A 23705-nucleotide genomic window follows, 5' to 3' on the forward strand; every position below is an offset into this window, starting at 1 on the left:
TATAAACCATAAAATGTTTACGACTAATTATTAAGAATGCTCCCTGACTTAACTAATTCATATTTGGACATTAGTAAGAACTGGGGTACAATTTCTTACCTATATTCTAGAAATCAAAGAGTCACTTAGAAAAATAACAGTGCTTACTGGCCTGATGATAATATTTTCGTGTAAATATGTTGAATAGACCAAATTGAACTTCCACATCTTTATTTGGTTTTCAGTGGAGGCAATATGCCTGCCACTTAATTTTGAGAATAATTATTTTTGAGAGTTTTTTAATCAGTTTTCTTTCTTCCATATCTTGTATGATTGTTGTTTCTCCTGGATGTTTCAATCCTGTAATTTCTGTTTCTTTCTAGATGAAAAGTTGACTGTCTCCCTAACTATAGGAAACTATTGGATTCATACTTAGTATCATAGAATCAATACTATTGTTACTGTAATTGCATGTGTATCTAGAGTCTTGAGATGTAGACCAAGCTGACCTGGAACTTGCTGTGTAGTACAGTTGATCCTCATTCCTCAGCTTTTCAACATGCTAGGACCACAAGCTTGTACCATCACACCTAGTCACCATTTTAAACCATGGATTAGTAGTTAAACAACTTGTTATTCTAGTTTGTCTCCTCATAGAAATTATGTTCTCAGAGAAAATAGGAGTCAGAGCAAAAGGTAGCAGGAATTTCTGTAACTCTAGTTCTAATTTCCCAGAGTTCAAAGTTCTAGGTTTTAGTTTGTTGTGATTATCTTTCCCTAAGTGGTATGAGCCTGTTTACACAATAAGATGAATCACTCTCTAAGGAGACTAAGAGTTAAAAAAAAAGAAAGAAAGAAATGTTAATAGATATCCTTCAAGCCAGTTAAACATCTAAACTGCCAGTCTCTGGATGCTGAATCCACACTCATTTCTTCCATACTCTATAGGATGACGAACTTTATTTCCCTGTAATTTCTATAAACCCAATTAGATTGCCTGGAAAAGCTTGTAGTATTCATTTCATTCTCCCAGGCAATCTAGAACTTCAGAAACGATCACTGCTCTATTGTAAGAACACTCTGTTCTATTTGTAAAATGATATTCACATGTGAAAACAAACTGCCCTCCACCCACGCTCACAGCAAAGTCTTCTTACCCCTCCAATCGTCTTTCCACCACTCTCATTGTTTCTCCCCTTCTGTTTGTTTCTTATATTTATTTCCAATATTGGCATCCATTACATATTCTGCACTCATTCTGCTTTTCTTTCCTTAGTCTATTTCCATATTCTTTTTTTTTTTTTTTGAGGTAAAGAGAAACATGGGCCCCAAGCCATAAAAGCCTGAGATATGATTTCAATCGAGGGTGAGATGGTTATGTGCTCATTTCTAGGCAAAAGAGCAGCAGCTCTTGGGTGTGGGAGATGGAAGAGAGCATTGCTTCTGATTACTCCCTGGATGAATTGCATTGGAAGACCTCAGACCTTAAGCAATTGGTGGAATTTCTTTATTGAATCACTCTTTTGGCTGGAGCTGCTTACCATTGTTATCTGTCAGACTCTGGCTGCAGTGTGAACCCAATGGGGAAAAAAATCTTTCCCAAGTAAATTGTGTTTGCCAGACTTGACTGTGACAGTAACTGAAGAAGGCACAAAAATGCTGCTGAGGCCAGGGAGGAGTACAGAAACATGGAAAAGAGAATTACTTACTCCTACATAAGAGCTTTTTATGCAATGAATATTCATTTATTTTATCTCTAGTGCATTTAACATTTTACTTGCACTGGGATTATTCCCTTTCATAATCAGCATCATAACATTTCCCATTGTATGCAGTAAGGAGAATTAATATGTAATCTCTGAGCAGAATAAAATGGTCATGACTAGCATCACAGATGTCAGAAATCTTGCCACTGTGCCCAGGTAATACAAGACTTCAAATCAACCAGTTTCACATGAGAAAGAAAAAGATGGCTTGAAAATAACTTTAAGGTTCTCCAACTTCTTACAATAGTTTTTATCAACCCATTTGGTCAGCTGTAGAGGTTGTAATTTATATTTTATTGTGATGTAAGTCTTTCTTATTGGTGCCAAATTGTGTATGAAGTAAAGGTTTAACGATGGCAAACCTGATGGATATTATATAAAGGCAACTGACAAAGAGATTTTTTTCACTAAGTCAAAACAAAATATCAACTGGCTTTCAACTTTAAAATCATCACAATATTAATGACTTTAAAAGTTATATGAACTGTACAAATATCAGCTATAAATTCAATTTGTTACTGTACATATCTAATATTAATCTAGTTAAAAGTTCTCTAGGCAGCAAGGTGGTTTTTATTAGATATTTTCTTTATTTACATTTCAAATATTATCCCCTTTCCTAGTTTCCCCTCCGAAAATTCCCTCCCCTCCCCCTCTTCCTCCCCCTGCTCCCCAAACCACCCACTCCCATTCCTGGTCCTGACATTCCCCTATAATGGGGCATTCAACCTTCACAGGACCAAGAGCCTCTCCTCCCATTTATGATGGACTAGGCCATCCTCTGCTACATATGCAGCTAGAGCCATGAGTCCCACCATGTGTTTTCTTTGGTGATTTAGTTCCAAGGAGCTCTGTGGGTACTGGTTAGTTCATATTGATGTTCCTCCCATGGGGCTGCAAACCCCTTCAGCTCCTTGGGTACTTTCTCTAGTTCTTTATTGGGGACCTTGGCAAGATGTTTTAATATGTGCCTGTAATATCAGAAAATGAGGCGGAAGCAGGAGGATCCCAAGTTTGAGGTCATCTTGGATATAATGAAACTTCCTCTCAAGGAAACAAAACAAAAAAAGTTTCCCTAGAAGTGCAGAACCCTACAGTACCGTATGTTGGCTATGAAACATCCTTGTCCCTATGAAATAAAAATATACCTTTGTGTCTATACATGTATCTCTTATATTTTTAATTCTACAAATGCTGTAGACCTCTCAGAAGATGTTATTAAAAGTCAATTATGGATTTTGCATCATGCATAAAAGGACAGCACATCTGCAAATATTATAGATGCTACGAGTGGGTTTCATTTTGTAGATGGACTTTTATCTTTAAGAATTTGGTGAGAGTATAAGCAATCCAAAAGTACTTTGAAAAGGAATGAAAGAAAAATCTTCAAAACCTTGTGCTTATAATATAGCTTAAAGATGCAGAAAAGCAGAGCTTAAAATGATCCTCTCAGCACCCACACAGCCCTAGATCTCTAGAGGAGGCTGCTTAAATACTTTTCCTTCCTGCAGTATTTGTTGCCTAAGCAAGTCTGTGGGTATACAGGAGGTGCTCATCCCTCCTACACAACCACTTTCATATTTATAACACTAACTCTCCATACACGTACTAAGGGCACTTGAGTTGCTAATCGTATTCAGCCACTTTCTCAAGTTCTCAGGAGTGTGGTCCACACACTACCTGCTTGCACATAAAACAGAAAATTATAGTTCATCTTGAATTTTTTTTCCAAGTACAGACCAATTCATACGGAATGTTTGACACTCATGACTTTTCAAAAGATTTTTGATCCAGCATAGAACTCCATAACTCTTATGCTCAAAACTAACAATGTAAAGTTCTTTTTTTTAAAAAAAATAAGTTTTCTTTAACAGCAGAAGATAAAGATAAAGATGCTGAAATGGATAAAACTACCCTTCACTATTCATGTGAGGTGGTTATCCTCCTCCATGGACCTCTTTGTGAATGAATACAAAGCAAAGATTATGTTGGAAACACAGTGAGCACGTTTCATAACAAATGGAATGATTTCTAATGTTTGACCTGAACAGTAAAATAGCAAAAACCTTCCATAACATGTTAACCTTATAAAAACCTTATATCTATTTTAATTATGATAAGAATTTTCTTCAACCAAATTAATGACAGTTATGTTCTATGCATATCAATAAAACTTAAATTATTCTTAAAGTAATCATGTCTAATTTTTTGCTAATCTGATACTCATCCATTTAAAAGCATAAGCCAATCTAAAACAGGAAAAAATGATGTATTTTAAAAATAAATTTATCCTTTAGGGTTAAGCATTTTACTCATGGCAGTTACCCATGGCAAATGTACACAGCCACATTTGCTTATTTCACTAGTCATACCAATGCATTCCTCTTAAGAATCATGTGGACTTTCTGTCAGATTAGGCATTATAAACATAAGCATCAACATTCCAAGGTACTCAAAAAGATGATCAAGTTCCTATATATTCACTCTAGAACAGATAGCATGTTCAACCATTCAAAGGAAGATTCTGGGTCTACTGAGATCTTTTCGGATCTCTTATTAAAAAGTCGGTCCGATTCTAAGCATATTAGAATTAGTAAGCCAAATCCGACTTTACCAACCCAAAGGCTATGAGATCTGAGCTTGAGTATATTTTGTCATTGGAGTTACTAATCTATTTAAGAGTTTAAGTAAAATTCAGACTTGTTAGTGCCATAGAATACAATAACTTATGAGTCAGGAGAAAAGCAATTTGGCCAATGTCCCAGTTTTGCTTCCAATTTAAAACTTTTATTCATATTGCTAAAAATTTCAGAACATTTATTAATTCAAAGATTATAACTCAGAATTCATAAAAGCATTTCTCAATCCACGGGTTGTGACCCCTTTGGCAAACCTCTATCTCCAAAAAATATTTACATTATAATTCATGACAGTAGAAAAATTACAGTTTGAAGGAGCAATAAGAATAATTATATGGTCAAGGACACCACAACATGAAGAACTATATTAAAGGTCACATTATTAGGAAGGTTGAGAACCCTGGATTCAAAGGGTTAGATGCCCTATATCTTAAAAGTAAATATCTCTTATTAATCAATTTGGTCAGATATGGAAGCTCCTATCTGTAGACATAATATTTAGGAGGCAGAAGCAGGAGAAATGCTCTGAGTTCAAGATCAGCAACAACCTGCTGACAGTGAGACTGTCCAGGCCAGACTTTTTCCAAAGTGACCCTCTGTCTCAACAATAGTAGCAACTATTTTTTAAGCTTAGAAATTACTACTATTAAGGAGTCTATAATTGAAAAGAATAGTTAAGGAGAAAGAGAAAGCACAGGCATCAGGATAGGAGAAAAAAACAAATGGGTGAAAAGAAAAAAAGAAAGGTGTTTTCTAATGGTGTATCTCTCTTGTTATGAACCATGTCGCCAAGGGCATACTTGTGAGAGGAAAATGATTTCCTTAAAAAACAAAAGGTCTTATCCGGGTCAAAGGAAAGCACAAGGAACCAACTAAGTAACAAAGGCATGGCTTTAGTTCCATTTTCCTATGCTGATATCAACTGCTAAAAGTTAGGAAACAGCACCTGCACCGACCACACAAATTTTATTTTAAAAGCAAAACAAGATGCATGCTGGGTGGGGAAATCAGCTGGCGGGAAAATGTGTGATGGAAATTTATCAGGACAATGAAGACACTCTGTGTTCTGTGAATCATTTCTGTTTTCTTTATAATCATGTTAGCAAAAGAACAAGACTTGTTGGGTGCACAGTGGAATAGTTAGGTCTCAATAGAGTAATTGCCCGATTAGTCTGCAAACAAAGCTAAATGCTCAGAAACTGTACAGAATTTTGCATGAAACTATCAAAGCAAGATTTAAAAAATGGACTGAAACTTAAAAATTTCAATGGAAAAGCTAAAGACACTGTCTTTTTCTATCCTTATGTGAAGACTTAATGTTTCCTAAGCAGTTCCTTTCAAAGCCGCTGGGAAGATTTCTTGAGAGTACTATTTTCATCACCTTAAGGGAAGAAGGAGCATTTTGATTTCTTACATGTAAGGAAAGCCTGTTGAAATCGAGATGGAAGTCCGGAGCCCTGTGCCATCAAACATAGTCTGCATTTGAGTATTGACTGCTGCTTACTTTTAGCCTGGGCTCCAAGATGCAACTCTGTGCTCTCTAGGTGTAGCTTATTTGAATTAGTGAAACCTTTCTCTCTGTAAAACTCAAGTTTCCCAAGCTACATAAAATGTGCACCATTGAGTCTCTAGATTCCAGAACACAAAGTTTTCTAAGTTCTATCACCTTCCCTATTTACGGAATCATAATGTAATTAATTTATACAGCCTAAGAAATCATTGCAATGATATTTGTATTTCAAATCCATTTTTTGTTTTATTAATTTATAACTGTATATTGGGTTTTGATCTTTATTTGTGTTGTGTAGGTAAAGTGGTAGTTGGAATTTCATTTGGAAAAGCATCTAGGATATTTATAAGGACATTTAATGTAAAAATAAAGTATTCCTTCAGTTGTAAACCTATCTGATGTGACTTATAAGGTTTCTACCTTTCACATATTTCTTCAAATAGAATTAAGCAATCAAAACATATATCTTACTTTTTAGCTGGCTGGGCATGTTACGTTACAATATGCATGCCACATGCCTTTAAATTTTTTTGCTTGTTTTTTGTTTTTGTTTTTGAGGCAGAGGTGGGTAGATCATTGTGAGTTCAAGACCAGAATGGTCTTCACAAAGAGCTGAAAGTCTGCCAGGGCTACACAGCAGGTCCTTCTCAAGTGAAACAAAACAAAGGAAAGCAAATAAATGTATATCTTACTTTAGTAAAATTAACAGTGTATTGATTTCATCAGGGAAGAAAAGATAATGTCATGATACCTTTGACTTTACTTTTATTTCATCTTTTTATTTTTATGAACTAATATGTCTTGACTTAGACTTAAAATTCTGATATAGGAAGTTATTTACATGTTAATGGTTGAGGGCAGTATTATGCATTTGAAAATGAAATATTTAAAAATTTTCTTCCTGAGGTCTTTCTGTCTTACAAAACATGTCGACAACTTTTTATGTGTCTTGACACTATCTGTTTCAGACTCAGCACAACACACAAGGAAGTGCGTGAAGGAGGAGGTGAAATGAGATTGGTGTGATTTGTGAGTAGACCGAGAAATAGTCATGGCATATACAGCAACCAAACTAGTAGGACAACTTGTCATGTAAGTTTTCCTTTCCTAAAACCCAAAATGTAGGTTTCTCTTAGATGTCTGCTTTGGACTAGCATCTATCAACAAGAACCCACAACAGCCCACAGAAACATCCAAATACAAAAGGAGAGCAAAAGCTCCTCCTACCTCCATCTCCAGATCCCGATCCTGTATCTGGGAAGAAAAGAGAAAACAGTTCATACTCACTTGAAAAATAGATTAGACAACTAGTTTTCAAGGTTAGGCTTTCCCTCTTGCTTGTCAGTCTTTTCGGTTTGAGACAGGGTCTTTGTAATCCAGGATGATTTACAGTTTGCTCCCCCTGCCTTCGTCTCCTAAGCGTGGGGAATCATGCACCATTAGATTGTTCACTATCTCAATGCTAAAATGTCACTGATGTGAAAACCTGTAGCACTTCATCTGCTAATATACAGTTTTCTCAATTTAATCTCATTTCTATTGGCAAAATACGTTAAGTAAGACATTATTTTTCTTCTTAAATTTTATGAAACCTGTATCATACAGCTTTGGGGAAATAAAGTCCTGCTTGAGCATGGGAAGTTCTCCCTGCTTTAACTTTGACCAGGCTGAATTGGAGACTTTGACATGATGAGATGCTTCTATCACTGCATTTTCACAACTAAACAGTGTACACAATAAGGCTTTTGTTCTTGCACATTGCTTATAAACAAAGGAAAAAAGAGTAAAGGGAGCACTCTGTGGGGATGAGGGGCTGCTTGATGCCATACTGGCTGAGGACTCTATCTTCAGGGACATCACTGTTGATATGAGGAGACATGAGCTTACTTAGTCTCTGTGCTTGCAGTGGAGCAGACACTGAGACGCTGAGACGCTGGCACAGGAACACCACCTGCACTGTTTCTTACCTTGCTTCTTCCTGCCCCCCCTTCCCAGTCAGTACAAGTAGATAAAGATGACTCTTTCTAAGAACACAAATTCCAGAACTATGCAGTGCCCTGCTCTGAGCCAAAATTTTGAGTTTCTATCTGCTCCTAAATGAAGACAATATCCTTTCTCTGCTTATTTCTTTGCATTCAAAATATATCCCATTATGCATTTCTACTCTTAATTCTAGGTAATAAGACAACATTGATAGCCTCCTTCAGCCATGCTATTACTATTTTACATTGGAATTGCATCCAGGATTCAAGACTTACATAAAAATCCCCCTCAATGAGTTTTTTCCTTGTAGTTTAGTTGAATTAATATAAAACATTTCTTGTTCGTGCTGGGCTCTTTGAGATTTTGTGGAGACACACTACATAGAGTGGCCAGGGGGATGAAAATCCACAGAGCTGACACTTGGGGGAGAATGGGTCAGTCTATAAAACATGTCCTTCTTTGTGGCATTAACAGTGCTATGGCAGAACAGCAGTGGATCAGTAAGCCTTAGTGGCAACTCAGAGTAACTAACACTGTATTATACAAGGATTGCAGTTCATTCATTAACTGCCATCATGTCTGACCATATGACTTTGGGTCATATCCTTTATCTAAAGGCAAGCTAATTGATGGAAACAATTTATATATATATTAGTGTGTGTATATATATATATTTGGACATGTGTTAAGATTAAGTATGTATTTTTTTTTTTTTTTTTATTTTAACCCAAAATGACTTTTTTTTTTAATTTTTAATATTTTTTATTACATATTTTCCTCAATTACATTTCCAATGCTATCCCAAAAGTCCCCCATAGCGCCCCCCACTTCCCTACCCACCCATTCCCATTCTTTTGGCCCTGGCATTCCCCTATATTGGGGCATATAAAGTTTGCAAGTCCAATGGGCCTCTCTTTCCAGTGATGGCCGACTAGGCCATCTTTCGATACATATGCAGCTAGAGACAAGAGCTCCGGGGTTCTGGTTAGTACATCATGTTGTTCTAACAATAGGGTTGCAGATCCCTTTAGCTCCTTGGGTACTTTCTCTAGCTTCTCCATTGGGAGCCCTGTGATACATCCAATAGCTGACTGTGAACATCCACTCCTGTGTTTGCTAGGCCCCGGCATCGTCTCACAAGAGACAGCTATATTTGGGTCCTTTCAGCAAAATCTTGCTAGTGTATGCAATGGTGTCAGCGTTTATATATTTATATATTATACATTAAAATATAAAAATATTTTTAAATATGAATATATATTTAAATATACATTTCTTAACAAATATATATTTATGATATATATTTCTTAACAAATACGCAACCAACACTTAGGGTTTGGTTTTATGTTCTAATAATGACCAATTATGAATGACTCAATACATTTCTTTTTGCAACAAGAACATACTCCGCCAGTTAGAACACATTCATTAGTTACTACACTGCTTCTTTGGGGCAGAATAGTGCTTGAATGGCCAACATTTGCTGTTTCCTCTGAGCACATTTCATAGGTAATAGTAATATTTTAATTGGTTTTGAATTAATTTGAAAGCTTACTTCACTGCTACTTTTATGTGAAGGGGCCAAGTCGTGGCTGTCCTGAATTGGGACTATCACATCCTGTCTGTATGTTTACAGCATATGAAGTCTGTTTCTCATTCTTACTAACATCAAAAACTTCCATAAGGCAGGACAATGTGATGCTTGTCCCTCTAAACTTGACTGTGACACACACAAAGAGAATGGTAACCATGTTCACAGGCTCCAGTTTGCTAAATGACAAGCAGAATCCTAGGCAGCCTTCCAAAATTTATTCCTTCTGTTTAACAAGTGAATAGTAGCTTACTTTAAATGTGTGAGCACAGTCTGAAGTACAATTATTAAAATGTTGAGAAAACATCTTGCCTGTTGATCTTTAGGCTTTTGCGTTAATATATGTGTTTGGGAAAAGTCAGGGAAAAAATAGGAGTGTTTTGGATTTTATCTTCCACATGTGTTTCTAAAACTTCATTCCATCCACATGATTAGTGATTGATTTGACCCAGATTAAATAGCTAGAGAAGAAAAGAGGGTTAGATGGGAAAATGGGCACTGTAGTCAACTGCATCATTATGAAATACTTGTGGGAAGCTTTAATGTTTTCTCAATTGTAGGATGAGTCATCACGACAAGCCAGAAATAAGTAGACTAAGAAAGTTGCAGAGAGGCAGACACATTCTGGCAAGGAAGGGATACTATTGGACAAAAATCCGGGCTCTTCGTCAACTCCATTCTTGCAAAGCAAGAACTTAAGCTGACAATGAGACTGGCTACAAGGAAGCCACATTCTGGATTAAAATTTCAATGTTCTCCAGCCACTTATTTCCAGAGATTAGAACTTGCAACCTCCACTCACTGTCAAGGAACATTAAAAATAAATGGGAAAATGATGAAGAAAAGTGAGATCCACAATTTTTTTTTGCCATCAGGCCTGGCTAATCACTTGGTTTCTCTATCACTTCTCAGACCAAAACCCTTTTAGATTCTCTAGTCAACAGAAGATGCATTCAGCTAAACTGGCTGACTAATTAAATCCTGTAGAAATCTAAGTATGCAAATGAGGTAAGGACAGCTCCTTCGATTGTGATTAAATTTTCTACTTGGCTAAGTATTTATTTTCATAGTAAAAGCAGCACACTGGAGACTAGCATGAATAAACTTGAATGAATCAGACTGTGTAGACTGACAGGAACTCAGAGGTTGGGAGAAAACAGTATCATTTTTGGTACCAGATGCCATTTGCCATAGGGTCCAGTTAATATGACTTTTCTACCTGTTAGTGCTCACTGGGTAATGTACACGTTCCTCAGCTGCCCTCCTGGATCATCATATAAACAAAGCTTTTTACTGATCCCTGCAGTGTTCACTGAAACCCCCCTGAGGTCCAAAGGTTCCATGTATTAATGTTTCATTCGTTTAAAGTAGTTGTTCTTTATTGTTTTGTCCTTTGGTATGGATGGCTGATTTATTTTCATAGTTTGTTTCTTAGTGCTTTCTCCTATGCCCCAATCCCTACTCCGAGGCTGGTTTCTGGTCCTCTTCCTCCCCTCTGAGCTGCACTCTTACCTCCACTTTTACACACACGTTTTACTCCATGCCAAGCAGCAATGACCTGTTCTGCCAAATCTGTACTGACCACAGGCCATCCTGACCTTGCCATCCTGACCATTATCCTGATAAGTCATTAACTTGTAAGGACAAAGAATCATTCATAAAAGACCCCTTAAAAACCACCACAAAATCAAAAGACTGTAAAATCAAAATCACTGTAGCTGAGAAATCTTCCTGTTTCATTGTCCCCTGCTCCTTCTGGAAACTGTGGTAATGAGCAGGAGACCTTCAAAGATCAGTCACCACTAACTGTAAGGATACTGAAGAAAGTCAGTCTTCCAAGGAACCCAAGACTTTGTTCTTACTCATTGTATACCCTACCCCGTCCAACAACACATACTTCTCATGTTACACCCTAAAATAGAAAAACCTGTTATCCCAGAGGGAGTTTTACAGAAGATTCCCTAATACTCTTTTGTTATTTTTGAAAGAAGTTTTCCAATTGTATTATTATATTTTCCTGAACTATGACCCTCAGAGAGTTTTTAAAGTAACTATAGTGAATCTTGATGTGTTACTTATTTATTTGTTTATTTAGGCCAGGTGCTTAAGATGCCCATGGCCTAAGCTGGGCTTGGCATCCCTTTAGAGCACTGCTTTCTGAAGCAGGCTTCGCCTAACTGCAGTTTCTTTTTATCTGTTGTTGCTTTATTTCTCTACCTGTAAATTTCTGGGTTGTAACACCCCCACCCCCACCATAGACACACACACACACAAACTACACAAGAGGGAGGGAGGGAGAGGAGAAAGAGAGAGAGAGAGAGAGAGAGAGAGAGAGAGAGAGAGAGAGAGAGAGAGAGAGAGAGAAATGAAGGAAAAGAAAAACAAACAGCAAAATAGAACAAAGTACCCCCAAAAGCTAAGACAATTGTGGACTTCCTTCCTTCTTTCCCTCCCTCCCTCCTTCCTTCCTTCTTTCTTTACTGCCTTCCATCATTCTTAAAACAACACAAATAAAGAGTGCCGTAGAACCTGAGTTTAACTGTGTCAGAAAGACAGATGTTAGTGTAAATTATTCACACTGCCAATGCATTCTTCAGTATGATCTGCTAAGTGGTAACCAGCACATCTTACAGTTAAAAATCTAACATTAGTGTCTCCACAAAAATACTTGTTAACTTCAGAACTCCAACTGACAAAGGTGCAACCCTAGATGATAGCACTATTTATCAAATAAACAATCGATTGAACAAACAGAAACTTCATCTATGAATTTGATATGTGTGTGCTCAACTCAGATTTCTAATTATATTTTATTCAACGGTCTGCACTTCCGTAAACAACGTATGTATTTAAAGATACCAGTTGTGAACTGATGCATTTCCTCTCTTTTACAGACATATTTGAAATAAAAGAAATCAAGATGCACAAAAATGATGTACAAAAGAATAAATGGAGTCCCAAGTTCATGCACGGGAAGGTTGCTTTTGTTGTTGTTGTTTTTTGTTTTTTGTTTTTGTTTCCCCCCCAATAGGATCCAACCATTGAACTCACAGTCCATTTCAGGAACATTTGTACATACCTGTAGCACAGGATCCTTCTGAGACCACAAGTATCTCACTCTGCTGTTTGCAGGCAGCTTGCCTCAGGTAGCATTCATTCTGGTAGCTCTCTCCATTGGAGCCACACACAGGCACGTAGTCACTGTTACACTGAAGAACAAAGAGAGAGAGAGAAAAAAAACAGACACACACAAACAAAAAACTACGGTTGTTATTGGATTCTGCATTCCTCAAACATCCTAAATACAAGTAACTATTTCCAAAACAAACCACATCTTTTCGTTTTCAGTGATCTCCAGTTGTTGGTTTGTAAGTGCCTGTCATTCAAAGATACAAAAGTCGATGTCAAGTGGACCAATTGGTCCTTTGATTTAGACAGAGGCAACACAAGTATCTAAATGAATTAGGTGATTTTAAGAAAGTGACTGATCCATTAGCACACAAAAGATGTAACAACAAACTTACCACTACTATTTAATTGTTTTCCTGAGGTAGCCTTGCTAACTTCTTAGGGTGAAAATAAACAATTTAGCCATGTCAAGTTATTAAAACCAAGGCTGATGGCTATCTGTGTTGGCAGCAGAAATATTTGGCTGAAATTTCAAAACTATAATAACAAAATAAAATATGCAGTTACTCCTTGGTTTATTTTTTCTATTGAATTCTTAATCTTGATAAATTAAAAAATATTTAGATCAGATGGATTTTTCTTATTACTTTTTATCATTAAGTCTTTGGATATTGATAAAGACAAAGTATAGAAGCAAGAGATAACCTTCATATCAAACTTGTTGAATATCCCATACTATCACATTTGAGATATGTGTTTGAGAAAGAGAAATGCTCATTTTTAGAATAACCTCATTACCAAAACCTACATATTTTTACAATGGAAATTAGACAACCTACTGAGCACAGCCATCATATTATAATCACACTCTAAGGCATTAGAGATACTTGGCTGTGTCCTATACCTGCTAATTAGACCAGGATGTGATTATCTGCTGATTACTACTACTGATGCACTTCATTGTTTAATTATAACAAATGAAATGATCAAGATGATTATTTATCAAGGCTTGCCTATGCCAGAAACACATTAAGGAAAACCATGCATGCAGATACATGTGAAAATGCTTTTCTGTTTACTACTGTTAATTAAAATGTTTGATTTTTTGACGTGCTAGAAATTTACAATTCATACAAAATAAATCAGCAACCTATCCAGGTAGCAAGAAAATTTTAATGTTCATGTATATATTTTATGTCTATCACATGTAAATTTTAACTCAAGGATTTTGCCAAAGAACAAAAAATAAAGCTGGCATAAGGTAAGAATTTAATTGACAAAACCTTGAGACATATTTTTTTATGCCATAATTTCTTACGTTATCTGTGCCCTTTTATTCACAATAGCCTATTTAATCCTCTTTCTTACTTTTACATAATAAGAGTTTAGTCATCCTGAAAACTTATCCATTTATGTACTTATTTTGTGTATGTGTACATTTGTTCATGTGCTTGCTGACTCTTGTATGGGTTTGTGCCTATGTGCAGAGGCCAGATGTTGACATCAGCTGTCTTTCTCAATCACTTCATATTTGTTTGAGTCAAGGCTTCCCCCTGAGTTTGGAGTTCCCAGATTCAACCAAATTCAACAGATTCTGCCTGTCTAGAAAGCTCCTGTGACCCTCTTGTGCCTGCCTCTCCATGCTGTAATCATGGAAGTGCATGGTCACACCCATATTTTTACATAGGAAATGTGGATTAAACTCAGGTCTTTATGCTTGCACAGTAAATACTTTATTTTCTAAGCCATTTCCCAGTTCTCCATCCAGACAATTTATATGTATTACAAATCAGTGCTTTCTAAATGAAAGGGACATAAGTCTTTCCTTTGTTCTATCACTGAATAATTTAAATATTAAATTTTGTTAATTGACATCTTTTTTCAAATATAAAATCCAAATTTTATGGGATTCATATTATGGTTACAATTACTAACAGCATGATTTACTGCATCTTTTAGAAATCATCATTATTTCTATAATTTATAATTAGATATTCTGAATACCTCGTATTCATTTAATAATTCTACTCCATAGATACACTGTTGGTTCAGAGACTCAGTATATAGCTACACATGATATTGATTTGATTCTGATTTTTTCGTAATCTATTGCTACTACTTAACTAACTAAGCAATCCTCTTATGATAGGTGACACCTATGGCTGAACATCCTAATGAGCTTTCTATACATATACATATTTTTGAAATTATATTTGATTAGTGACAACTATAAGACAGAGGATCTCCAGTGCTAATTCAGGGCAAAGACAACATAACAATGACAGTAACAGTTTGAATTTTCCAATGAGAAGTACTAGAAGATAAAAGAACAAATAAATGTGGTACGAATTTCATATTCATGGCTAGGACAACAAATGGATAGTCAAGTACTAGATAAACGTGCAGTGTTCAGAAACTGAGACAGGAGAATGGACTTTGGGGGTTCACCAAGCTACGATGGTATCTGATGATTGGAGGAGAGAAGAGGAAGAAGGAAAGAGCTGGTAACAATAGACAATAGACTGGCTTACCCTCTCTTTAGTCACACGATAGTTAAAATTGATGTGGATGACTGCTTGGTTAGCCTCTGGAGGTTAGGTCTGGCAATCTCACCCCCGGTTATCTTATAACCATTGTTTAGCAACATTTTGTGTACAGATTATTTGAGTTCACATTTTCTTCTACAAAACTTTGATTTTTTTCCTCTTCTTCTTTCTCACATGCTTTAGAAGGTTAGTCAAATAGAGGGCTAGTGGTTGGGGCAGGAAGTTTGCAGATTATTATCTTTGTCAGGTTCTATGACACAATTCTGATATACATCTTAAAATAGTGAATAAACTGATGAAGTGCTCATGTCACTTCTGGAGGATGCATGCAGCAAGCCAAATGTGAACAGTGCTTAAAACAGGGCTGCCAAGTTCCATGCAGAAGCCAAAAGGGGGATTTGTGGGAGCTGAGAAGAGCTTAGCTGCAGATTATCACCACAATGTTTTTGGCCCTTAGTACCATGACTTGCACTCATTAAAACGAAAACCACAAGAGGACAGGGAGACTCTTAGTCACTAACGCTCAAGGGTGGATGTCTAGTTCTGTTTTTCTTCTGTCTCTCACTGTCTCTATATAGGGGATGGTATGTTACTCAGTAGTTGAAGGTTTGTAAGTTTCTAAAGTAGTGAACTGAGATTCATGGGGAATTTACACAAGATTTAAGAACACAAGTTTCATTGTAAACTTCACCTATTGAATGGAAATTACCTGATATTCATGGCTTATTTTTACTGGCAGAATTACCACCTAGCATTCACAGTGAAGTACCATGATGATTTTAGAATTTGAAGCTGCGGCCACCCTCTGTATGAGAATTGGGAAACTGCCGCACTGAAATACCCCGAGTTCTTGAAAATGGTTCTGGGGCAGTCAAGAACTTGTTTACAGTCTGAATACGGGGAAAATAGATGTTTGGTCGCTTATTAAAGACTACAAAGTTATCTGGTTAACAAAAAAAAAAATTAAGCCATGGCTATGGATAAGTCTATAAATGTATGTGTTATATAAGCTTATAATAAGAATTTGTGATTCCGTTTTCCTTGTTTTTAAAAATCTGAAGTTTATTTTCCAAATATGCGATTTCAATAAAATGACATTGTCTCCAAGGTTCCACATTGCTTAAGACACCCATACACTACCCCTTGGCCAGGGAATAAAAAAGATGAAAAATTTAAAATGTGATTCAATGCTTGTTTGGTTAATATGGATTTTAAAGCTGAAAATTCAGCATCTCAAAGCTATATGTGACTTAAGTTTTATCTATCGCCAGCACCTTCCACAGAGTCTGGCATGGAGAAGGTTCTCAACAGATGTTAAGTGAATTCTGTTATAGTCTGTTGTCAAAGGCTGAGGAAGAATAGCTTAAGATATAAAATAATACTTTTTCAGAGAATAAAATGTTTAAAAATCTGTATGTGTTGCTGTTTGGCAGTTCCAAAAGTAACTTTTATTTCTTCAGAACTACATCTTGCATAATGCATACAATAGCATTATGTTGCTGAATTAAAAAAAAAAAAACAAAACAAATGGGCAGGTCTTTGACTTTGCTTGATGTGACTATAACTCTCTATGTTAAATCATGAAAGGACATGGGTTTTACTTGGTTTCTCCCCTCTTTCTGGATGCCTGCCCTTTAAAACTAGCCATTGTGCTATGTCAAAGCCCAAAGTACAAGTAGCCCATGTGAGGATTCAGAGGTGGAGACGAACCAAGCTCCACAGTTGGTAGTCAGACATGCATTAGAGCCCTGGACTGAGGATGCCTTGAGTTCCCCTTAGCCATGACAACAGAGAGTGACGAAAACTGGTTCCAATAACTAATCAAAACTGCACATCTATGAAGAAAAGAAACATTCATGAAGACCTTAAGTTCTGGGGGAAATTTTGAGCAGCAGTAGTAACTGAAAATTTTTAGATATAAAACATAGTTTAGTAAATGCAACTATTTAATATCTAAATTGGAAAATTCTTAAGAAAGCATAAGGCTACCTGGTATATTAAGCTTATAAATTATCATTGATCATTGTGGAGCCAGTACTAAGAAAAACTATATCTCTTTATCTGCCTCCCTTCCTCCTGTCAACTTTCTGTTGTTTTTCCTTTGTTTATTCATCCATTTTCTTCTATTCACTTTTTCAGTTTTTCTTCACAATTGATTTATCAGGTTGACTAGTGTATCTTTTGATATTACGTAGGAAGATAGGATGCCTGAGACTGTATCATATTATAAACTTTTATTTTATTATCTAAGAATCATTTGTATAGGTTTAATAGCCCTTATCCAATGTGTTTTAGAGGCACAAAATTTGAGATCTTGGCATTTGTGGAATGACAGAATAGACTTCACCCTTTGAGCATCTATTCAAAATACTCCCAGACAGAAACACTTAAAAAGTTCAAAACATTTTAAACATCATGATGGATTTCAGACTATTTCAGAATTTGGATTTCTGGGTTACAGATATTCTACTTGTATTGTTTTGATTATGAATTATTGTCTATAATAAACTGACATTGCTGTTGTGTTATTGGAATTTTCATTTGAACACTAAGTAATATTTAAAAATTATAATTGATGCACTTAAATGTAAATATATCATTTGGTTTACTGTGTTTCATATTCTAGAATTATGACTTACTTAATTGGAAACTATTTATATTAATGGCCATGAATTTCCTCATCTTATAAACAATGTAAAGGACCTGGGAATATATCTCAATGGTGGAGCCCTTGCCTAGTAAATGCAAGGTCCTGGGTTATGTCACCAGCAATGCAGAAGAAGTAAGAAAAGAGGGAAAAAAAGAAGGGAGGATGGAAGAAAGGAAAAAGTAGTGAGTCAGTTAAACAAACTTATCTAACTTATAAGAATTGAATGAATTTTGAAGGGTAGAAATTAGTGTATTTTAAAGTATCTAAGGGAAGTCAGATTCCTATAAGCTCATTTTAGCGTTTTAATAATACATATAGGAACATATTTAAGTTATGTACAATGTGTGCATTTATGTTTGAAATTTATCTCACGTCCAGAAAGACTAATGTACATCCCACTTTAAATATAATAACTTACACTCATATCTGAAAATGCACAAGGAACAAAAATTTAGGATACTACATAGAAGAGATTTTCAGATGTCTTCATTTTTATCAGATAGAAGGGGAGAAAACATTAAAAAATAGGAAAAAAACTCAAAACAACATGAAAACGCTGAAGACTGGGAAGAAACTTGTTCAAGGAGCTCCTAGCTTAACATAGTTCATCTCATGCAAGTTGTACAATTTTATTTAACCATCACCTTGATGTAGACATTCAATAATTATGATAAATATACAAAGTCGAAATTTACTACTAGAAAGATTTTTTTCTCTTAAAATACTTACTATTGTAAAACACACTAATAACAGTATAATCCAGTACAAATAAGGAAATATATTTATATTTCCTACTCAAATTTTCATTTGGCAGCTAAAAATCAACACAGTTCCTTTAATAAGAGAAATGATATGCTTCCATTTTGCGCATTTACCCAGAATTACACCAGTTTCTTTTATTTTTTTTCCAGTGAAACACAAACATCTCATTTGAAGAATGTGCTTTGTGAACCATCTTATGCTAATTACAAGCTTACTTACTGTATCTATCCCTGGCTACAAAAGCAAGAGAAATTCTCAGGAATCACAAATTTAAAAAGAAAAAGAAAAAGAAAAGGTATGAAATTCCATGGGTGTGATTTCTCCAATTGGTTTTCCATCCTCTTTGGTGATCAATTATAAAAATTATAAATTGAAAATTCTCATGTTCCATCTCCTTCATGTAGCTCTTCCCTCACTGTGGGGGAGACCTTGAAAGTAGATGCCACAGGTATGTGATCTGCACTGATGGATCGCTAAAGCCATGGCAATGTCTTTGGCCACTTTAAGCTACCAATAATCTTGCCTTGTTTCTCAAAAAGGAGGAAAAATGCACAAGGAGCTTTTATCTTCTCTAAAAGTATCTCAATTCATATTTAAAGGTGAGTTTTCTTATCTGCCTCACCAAGATGTAGGGTTAAGTCCTATGTATTCACTATTAAGTCAATATTCAATATGGTACATTAAGTCAAAATATGACTTTGTGTTTCTCTTTTTCAATAACTCGTGTTTTTATAATTTTGGGAGTGCCTTTGATCTTGTTCATAGTTTTATTTATATGCATATTTCTTGCATCAGCTTAAATTAGATGTAAATGTTTGGTTTTAAATGCAATTCAATAATAATCAAGTGTGAGTCTAAGGTACTAGTTCAACATCCAAGTTATTTGAGGCTATATATTATTATAAGAATATTTTGAAAAGAAGCAGAGTCCAGTAATTTTCATAGCAAATGGGATAAATAATGATTGTAATAACAACAATGGCAGCATCATTTTAAATTCATTTTAACAACTTTGATGATAACTTCTTTGTAAAAATGTACTTTTCTTTCTAACTGTTGAAAACCTCTCTGACAGATGACAACGTCCACCGTTCTGCTTACGATTCAACATGAGGCTCTATGTGCTCATATGAATTCCTAGGAGACTCTGTAGTTGTTTAATGTGCTAGTCTCAAAATCTTTAATGCATACAAAAAGGTTCATGATTTCCAAACTGGCACAGTAGTTTAGGAGTGACCTTACAGAAGTTAACATAAAATTGCATCCTCTTGACAGGATAAGAAAACCAAAGCCCATTAAAATAAACAACAATATAATAATAATAATAATAATAATAATAATGAAAACTTGTGAAGAACAAAAGTACAAATCCACATGTGTTATCCACTGACTACTTTGACAATTATCCTCAGTCAGTTGACCTATAAAATGTACACACCAATGGCTTAGGAAGGCATACTTTCTGTCCATATCTAGAAAGTAGAAACTGAAGCTTATCCAACATCAGTGGCATTTTGACTAGGTCATTCCCAGGTCCCAAAAAGGCATATGTCACCTTGACATCAGCTTGCTCTATTGCCAGTACTTTTGTTTGATGATAGCCTCCTTTTGAGTCTGTACAGTTATAACTTATCAAATGATGAGTTGTACATGAAGCTCACTGCCTTGTAGCCTCTTTAATGAATTGAAGATGCAAATATGAGATATCTTACCTTGAACTGACAGACGCAAGTCACAGTGTCTCCAATCCTTAAACATTCCCCGTCAAATTTACAGGTGTTGGTGTCACACAGGAAGAGATCATTTTCTCTGTCATCATAACCTCAAGTTGAAAAAGAATGCCCCAGTCACTTTAAAATGGTATAATGTATAAAGAGAATTCTAGTTTGTAGCATAAACAGAATTTTCCTAAAATTTAATTCCAACAGCCACAAGTGCGCCTTCTACTAATAACCTCAAAAGTGATCAATAATAGCCCATACGTTTACAACTGTTTCCTAATAAAGTCTCCCTCAGTATCACCTTTTGAGCATGCTTTCTTAAATTTAGCTTAGACTAATAGTGACTGTGTGAGTGAAAGTTTGACACCTGCTTCTCTGCTTTCTTTTTTATTTTTTTTTTCCTCACTAAGTAGGGTATATCAGTGACCCAAACTCAATATTTAGGAAAAGATCTGGCGATGGTTTGTGGTTGCCATTTTAATATTTATTTCTCTGTCTTTAATTGCTCTTTGCTTTAAGATCTGAAATGACCCTTACTTACATTTTTTTCCAGACAAAGAGGAAGCAAAACCTCAACAATAAAGATAAACAGACTTGGTGTTTTCTGTGAAGGTCTTTCTGACTCAAAGGAAGACTGATCACCTTCAAGTTAACAGGGATGGGAGGGGGCTGCCAAGTTCTTCACAACCTTCCTAGAAATACAGTTCTTCATTTTTAGTTAGTGAACACAGCTTTGAGAGATCTGGCTTATAACACATTTCCTCATGGTCAATGTTATATTCAAGCTAGGTGTTCCTAATACCAATATTAGTTAGGAAACAAACTAGTCATGTTGAACATTAGTTATGATCAAATTTTAAGGATGTTATGTTCCCAAGTGGAATTTATTCTTTTAAAAATAGCATACATGAATGAAGGAACTAAGAATAAGTTAGAGACATGTTGTGTTTCATAAAATGCCAAATTTAGAAATTACCAAAAGCAGAACCAAGTCAGTCTACTGACCCAAATCTAATACGACTGTACATTTCAACTTGTCTTAGCAAAGGTTAAACTGGAGTGGTGCACATTAATTAATTGACCTCAGGAGTTGTATTAGTCATCTCTTAGAACTGTACATGCCTCCACCTATAAGTTATACCTAATAATCACATCCTTTCAAAAGTTACACACACTTTCTTTCACTTACACATCTCCAAAGGCTACCTTATTCAAAGACAGATTTAATTGTGAGAAGAATTTATTTAACTAAAATGAAATGTTATAAACACACTTGCTAAAACGAGACCAGATTAGACCATGGAGACAATAACCATGTGTGCTTATAGAGTTTAAAATGCCAAAGAAATTACACTATGATTCTTCAGGTAAACTAGACACTCTGATACTGAAATGTAAAATCAGCCAGTAAGAGTGCAGTAACTTCGATCTTTGGGGCCCTTTCAATTAGAGGCTTCAATAACATGCAGGTGTCAAGCTTTAGTATTCTGACAGAGACTGAATGAGCAAGAGGACTGCCTGACAATGAAACCCAGTGCAGAAGTGAAGGGGTTGGAATCTGCCATGGTAGGGTCACTGTGCTCTCAGAAGAGAGTCTATCAGACCTGGGGCATGCCCATTCTGGCGTGGGGGGCGGGGATCTGTGTTTGCTTCTTTCTCAACTTCTGTCCTCCACATAGGAACTTGGATGAGCATACTTTGGCTACAAAATCAATCTCTTTCAAAGTCAATGGCGTTTGCAGCCAAAGGAGAGAGAAGAGAGTGGGGGTGGGGGTGAAAGGAGAGAAGAAAGGGAGGGAGAGGGAGTGCTAGAGACAGCAAAAGAGAGAGCTAGTGAGGTATAGACAGAACAAGCTAAAGGAGAAAAGAGAAAGAAAAAGGGGAGGGAGAGGAGAGGAGAGGAGAGGAGAGAGAGGAGAGAGACTCNGTTCCTGGAAACTTGCCTCTGTGACCCAGTGCTGACTAGAAAACCCCTGCATTCAGAAGCATTTTCGGCAGACTTAACAGTTTCCATGCAGTCATCATCTGATTTATTGCTTTCTTGATTGTTCTTTCTCATAAAGTTATTTTTTCGCACATCCAGGCTAGACTTTTTTTTTTTTTTTTTTTTAATGATGGGAAATATTCTGCGTTAGTGTTTTCCCCCAGGATGGAGAACTACCTCTGTAGTAATTCTCTAAATCCTCCGATTTGAAAGGGGCAAACGTCTATGGTTCCCCACACCTGTACTTTGTTCCTATCCCAGCACGCCCAGCATTAGCTGAAGCAGTTCTCAGTGTTTCTCGGATTGAGGTGGGAAGTTCTGGGTTTCAGGCAGTGGCTGGGCAGACACATGAGAGTAGACAGGTCCGTGCAGGTTCCACGCTTGGAGAAGTGAAGGAGTAGAGGGCTGAGGGTCTGGACTTACCGGAGCAGTTCCAGCCGGTGGGCGTTTGGCAGTCACTTAAGGAGGTAGGGAAAGCAGCGAGTTTTACCGGGCGGGCTATGATAAGCAGCGTCACGGGCAGCAGCAGCAGCCAGCAGAAACCCTCGCAAAGTGTCCAGCTGCTGCACTGCCGCGGGGACTCCCACAGCACCATGACTACTTCGCGCAACTCTGCAGCAACCAACGGCTTCTGAAGAACACGGGATCGCGGGGGCCACGCAGCGGGCTACTGAGCATCCCGCGGACCGCGGCAGCAGAGGAGGGGGCGGCGGCAGGGACAGCCGGCGGTGATACTGCGGCCAAAGGAGAGCATGATCTCCGGAGTTTCAGCAACATCCAGTGACCGGGCTCAGCCTGCGGAGTGAGAGGATAGTCCGCTGAGAAGCTGCGCCCCAGATGCAGGGAGCTGCTGCCATAAGGAACAGGGTCGGGGCAAAGGAGGAGCAGGAGACAGAAACCAGGGTGCGGAGAGGAGGCGGCCAATCGGCCGAAGAGAAGAGCGCGACCAGACTGGGTGGAGGGACAGTCACAGCGCCCCGCAGCCCAGCCGCCGCCTCTCGCGCTCTGCCGCCCGCATCCCTCTGGCGTTTGGGAAGCAGCAGGTCCTTAGCCCGCCCGGGGTCACGTGGGAAGCGGCAGTCGGACTCTGATTGGCGGAGCGGGATGCAGGTCCCGGGAGGGAGGGGTCGGTGAGGAGGTGCAAGGAGGAGGCGGCCACTGATGCCACAGATGGGCTAGTTCTCTAGGCTCTAACCCGAGTGGGTCTAGGCGGGATGGCTCCTGGGAGAAGCTCAGGCTTCAGGGCGGCTACTCCCACGTTCTTTCTCCCACTTGCCTGGCTTCTCTGCTCCATGACGCCCCCTACTGTGTGCGAGGTCCAAGCTTGCGCCTCTCTTCTGAGCGTGACCCCGGGCTGCCAGCACCCGCTGCGGCTGGGTGGCCTTGTCTTCCAGCTGGATGTGGTGGGGGCGGAGTAGGTGGAGGACCCGCAGCCACAGGGCAAT

The 23705-nt window shown here is 37.3% G+C and overlaps 1 protein-coding gene across 2 annotated transcripts in view; it reads right to left on the bottom strand.

The window, feature by feature from the left end:
- Positions 1-23284, bottom strand: part of Tmeff2 (transmembrane protein with EGF like and two follistatin like domains 2) — a 255202-nt gene extending 231918 nt beyond the window's left edge. The window contains exons 1-4 of one of the 2 annotated variants that reach the window (XM_021157724.1): positions 22684-23284; positions 20268-20377; positions 12548-12677; positions 7122-7148 (exon numbers count right to left, since the gene is read on the bottom strand). In XM_021157724.1, coding sequence (XP_021013383.1) covers positions 7122-7148; positions 12548-12677; positions 20268-20377; positions 22684-22855 — 439 coding nt within the window. In that variant the 5' untranslated portion in view covers positions 22856-23284. The remainder of the gene's footprint in view (positions 1-7121; positions 7149-12547; positions 12678-20267; positions 20378-22683) is intronic. The other variant, XM_021157741.2, reaches the window with a different exon arrangement.
- Between the last annotated feature and the right edge of the window lie 421 nt (positions 23285-23705).

This window comes from Mus caroli, chromosome 1 (genome assembly GCF_900094665.2).
Source record: "Mus caroli chromosome 1, CAROLI_EIJ_v1.1, whole genome shotgun sequence".
Lineage (NCBI taxonomy): Eukaryota > Metazoa > Chordata > Mammalia > Rodentia > Muridae > Mus > Mus caroli.